The sequence below is a fragment of the Tamandua tetradactyla genome, chromosome 5 (genome assembly GCF_023851605.1).
Source record: "Tamandua tetradactyla isolate mTamTet1 chromosome 5, mTamTet1.pri, whole genome shotgun sequence".
NCBI lineage: Eukaryota > Metazoa > Chordata > Mammalia > Pilosa > Myrmecophagidae > Tamandua > Tamandua tetradactyla.
In genome coordinates, this window is record NC_135331.1 from 29,570,896 (window position 1) to 29,575,232 (window position 4,337).

The following is a 4,337-nucleotide window of genomic DNA, read 5'->3' on the forward strand; positions in this document are numbered from 1 at the left end:
CAATGAAACTGTTGCAATTATAGCTTTGACCAAGGTAGTGCTGGGGCCAGGTACCATAAATCCCCCAAAAATGTTCTTCTCTTCAAAACTGTTTTGTCTATTACAGGTACTTTGTGTTTCTCTATAAATGTTAGAATCAGCTTTTCAATTTCTGTTTTAAAAATCTTTGCTAGAAAAAAATGTTTGCTGGGATTATGATTGAGATTGTTTTAAATCTACATGTCTATGAGACTATTGACATTGCAATAATAGTCTGCCTTCCGATTCATGGAAGTGCTATATCTATTTAATTTCTCTCAGCAGTTTCTCATAGATGTTTAATCAGAGGTCTGTATTTAAATTATCTTTATTTGCATATTTTTTCAAGTTTTACTTCTTTGTGCCAGTCTGATAAAATAAGTTGAAAAAGGATCTCCTCCACTGTTTTCTATGTTTGTGCAATATTAATATTATGTCCTCATTAGATGTTAACTAAAACTCTCAAGTGAAACCATCTAAGTGAAGATTATTGTTAAATGAATTAAATTTCTTAAATCCTCATAAATGATTTAAATTTTTTCTATTTCTTTTTGCATGGTTTTAGTAACCCGTGCTTTTCAAAGAGTTTATGCATTTAATCTATGTTTTCAAGTTTATTAGCTTAAAAATTATCGTGCATGGTTAGTCCAATGGTAGAATTCTCACTTACCATGCAAGAGACCCAGGTTCGATTCCTGACCCATGTAACAACCCCCCCAAATAAAAAGTTCTGCACAAAATTCCCTAATAAATACATATCACATATCTGCCTCTGTGTGTGTGTGTGTGTGTATTAGACATATATGTAGGGGGAAATATAAAAAATTTATCATAATATTCCTTTATTATTATTTTAAGGTCTATATGATCTGCAGTTATATTCTCTGTTTCATTCTTGTTAATGATACCTACTGTTTTACCTTTCTTTTATTATTAATTATCCCTGCAAGGCTGTTATCAAATTGTCAATCTTTCCATATTATCAGCTTTTAATTTTGTTCATTCTGTCTGTTGTTTGTTTTTATTTCATTGATTTACGCTTTTACCTCCATGATTTCCTACTTTTTTACTTAGAATTCAGCTGGCTTGGCTTGTCGCTTCTTAATTTATAAACTTAGATTACTGATTTAAAATCTTCCATTCTCTCTTCTAATATATATTTAATTGTAATATAACTTAAATCTGTGAATTTCTCACCAATCACTGTTTTGTCTGCTTCCCACACAGTCTGATATGCTGTAGATATTTGATCATTCAATTCAGTATATTTTCTAATTTTTTCTTGGTACCACTACTTTGATGTATGTGATATTTAGGAATTTGTCATTAAATTTCATTATAGCTTGGATATTTTGTAGCTATGTTGCTATTGCATTTTAATTTATTGTTGTCAGCAATCATTCTGAAATATTTCAATATTTTAAATATATTGAAATCCATTTTATGGAGCAACATGTATGTAGATAATGCTCCATGTGCTCTTAAAAATGTTGAAATCATGGCCTACTTTTATATTACTGCAATTCCTAGATTTCCTTGGTTAGGGTTCTTGCTGTGATTTCATATCCACTGATGAGTGGGATTTGAGATATTTCCAGGTGGAGATAAGATGGAGTGTTTTTCTACTTCTGTACAGTGTGAAAGAATATCTCAGATTTTTTTTCTGTGTTTATTCACTTGGGACCCAAGTGGCCCATTCAGAGACAATGAGTTAGTAGTGAAGGTGTGAGTCCAGATGCCTTCAGCAAGGAACCCCGGAAGAGGCACCAGGGCCCTTTCAGGAGAACCTTCCACATCAAGCAGGAGCATTCAACTAAGATAAAAGTTCTGAGCCACAACAGTCAGTTCAAAGGAGAGGAATATTATTGAGCTTCCTTTTATGATGGTCACCCTGTCTTAGTGCAGAATATATGGGGTGGGTGTGGGAGCGAAAAACTGGACATCTTGGAGATGCCAAAAAATCTCATGTAAATAAATAGTTGACAATGAGATGTGGGGATATATGTGAAAGATGTTTAGAAAATGTTACCTGCAGAACTTGGAGGCCAATTGGATGAAAGGTAAGTGAGATGTAAATCACAATCATTTGTTCTTGAACAAATGTCTCTTCAGTGTCTACTATTATCAGGAACTAAATGTATAGTAATGAGCTAGAGAGCCGAGGCCCTGCTCCCATGGAGCCTACCCTTGAGACTTGGAAGGCTAAGGGGCCAGGCCAGGGAGATAGCTGTGCTGAGGGAAAAAAGCATAAGAGGGACACGTTAAGGGGCAATGACGGTGAGCTTGAAGGGTCTGTAGTTCATCATGGCAGTAAAGCCACAGAAGTGCTTGGGATTCACGGATATGAGGTTTGGAGGGAAATCACCTGGAGTGACATGTCTGCAAAAGTTAGAGTGTGGGCAGAACTGGTCACTGGAGAGGGATGATGGACCAAGAGAACACAAGTTTAGGAAAGATGCCTAAAGAGTGGTGTTGAGGAATCATGCACACAGAAAGGGAGGCAAGAAAAGTCCCCACCCCAAAACAGCCTTGTCAGTAAACTACAGTGCATGGAGGGAATAGAGGCGTGGTGGGGGGGGGGTTACAGAGAGCTCTCTTCAAGGGCTGTTCATATTGGCCTCACTGTAGAGGAAAGTCAGGGCAAAGACTCGTGGCCCCCAGCACACAAAACTAGATGGCTAAAGTTTTAAATGGGGGAAATAAAAAGAAATTCAATGAAGGGTATGTGGATTCAGAAAAGCATTGCACTGGGTGCTAGTTGAGCAAATAAATGGGCTTCACCAATTAAATCAGTGGACTTCTTCCCTTTCTGACAGCAGCGTAGGCTCTAAAATAGCCACACAAGCAAACATGAACCTGAAGCACTTATCATGTCACCTCTGCAGAGTTTCCAGAGTGGGGGGCCAGCACTGATGCCCATGTGGAGCAGGGCCCAGGAATCATGCCTGGCCTGGTAGAGAAGTCCAACCAGACACTGGTGACACAGTTTGTGCTGCAGGGGTTCTCAGAGCACCCACAACTGCGGCTGCCTTTGTTCAACTGCTTCTTCTTCCTCTACACCTTGGCCCTTGTGGGAAACACTCTGATCATCACCATCATCACCTTCAGCTCTGGTCTCCACAGCCCCATGTACTTTTTCCTGTTCAACCTGGCCACCATGGACATCATCTGCACCTCCTCTGTGCTGCCCAAGGTGCTGGTAGGCCTGGCCTCAGAGGAAAACACCATCTCCTTCCAGGGCTGCATGGCCCAGCTCTTCTTCCTCATCTGGTCTCTGTCTTCTGAGCTGCTGCTGCTCACAGTCATGGCCTATGACCGTTATGTGGCCATCTGCCGGCCACTGCATTATGGGACCCTGATGAGCCTGCGGCTCTGCCTGGCACTAGCTGTGGCAGTCTGGGTCATCTGTGCTGTGAACTCCTCTGTCCACACTGGTCTGATGGCACAGCTGTCTTTCTGTGGCCCCAATGTAGTCACTCACTTCTTCTGTGAGATCCCTCCACTGTTGCTGCTCTCCTGCAGTTCTACCTATGTGAACAGCATCATGACTGTCTTGGCTGATGCCTTCTATGGATGCATCAACTTCCTGCTCACCCTCATGTCCTATGGCTTCATCATTGCCAGCATCCTACGCATCCGCTCAGCCGAGGGGAAGAGGAGGGCCTTCTCCACCTGCTCCTCCCACCTCATCGTGGTCTCCATCTACTACTCAGCCGTGTTCTGTGCCTACATCAGCCCAGCCTCCAGCTACAGCCCTGAGAGAAGCAAACTGGCTGGAGTGCTGTACACAACCATGAGCCCCACCCTAAACCCACTCATCTACACACTGAGGAACAAAGAGTTCAAAACAGCCCTAGGGAAACTCCTCCACTTTTGTAGGCATTAAATGCTGTTCTTCCATCTTGTATTTGTCCCGTGCCCATTTTCTGAAGGCCATGCGTGTAGAAGTCAGACCTAGCTATCACTGTTTTAGCAAAATCATCCTCAGCGCTGGCTGCAGGGCCAACTTGGTGTTGCTTTGCTAGGTCATGTGGTTGATTGGAACTGCATGGATGTGGTGCACTGGCCCCAGCATGGTACCTTATGATGTGAGCACATAATAAATGCTGTGTACAGAACCAGACCTAGTTCCTAAGACCCTCTATTTTTGCACTCAGTGGAATGTGCCGGGCTCTCAGTGATTTCTCAAAGAGCACTGACGCCTAAAACTTCCCTCACTAGACCTCACCTGATCCAGTCTTACTTATGTAGTCATTACCCCTTCCTTGCATTGCAAGTACAAAATGAAACCTTTGACAGCTTTACCAGTATCTGATGTC

General features: G+C 41.9%; 1 protein-coding gene across 1 annotated transcript; it reads left to right on the forward strand.

Annotated features, from left to right (window-relative positions):
* Positions 1–2,959: 2,959 nt before the first annotated feature.
* On the forward strand, positions 2,960–3,904 carry LOC143683031 (olfactory receptor 13A1-like). The gene has a single exon (XM_077159356.1). It carries the CDS (start codon positions 2,960–2,962, stop codon positions 3,902–3,904), a length of 945 nt encoding a protein of 314 aa, XP_077015471.1.
* Positions 3,905–4,337: the final 433 nt, after the last annotated feature.

Excerpts from the sequence above, each read along its gene's own strand:
- LOC143683031 (XM_077159356.1), top strand. The coding sequence starts at position 2,960 with ATGCCTGGCCTGGTAGAGAAGTCCAACCAGACACTGGTGACACAGTTT.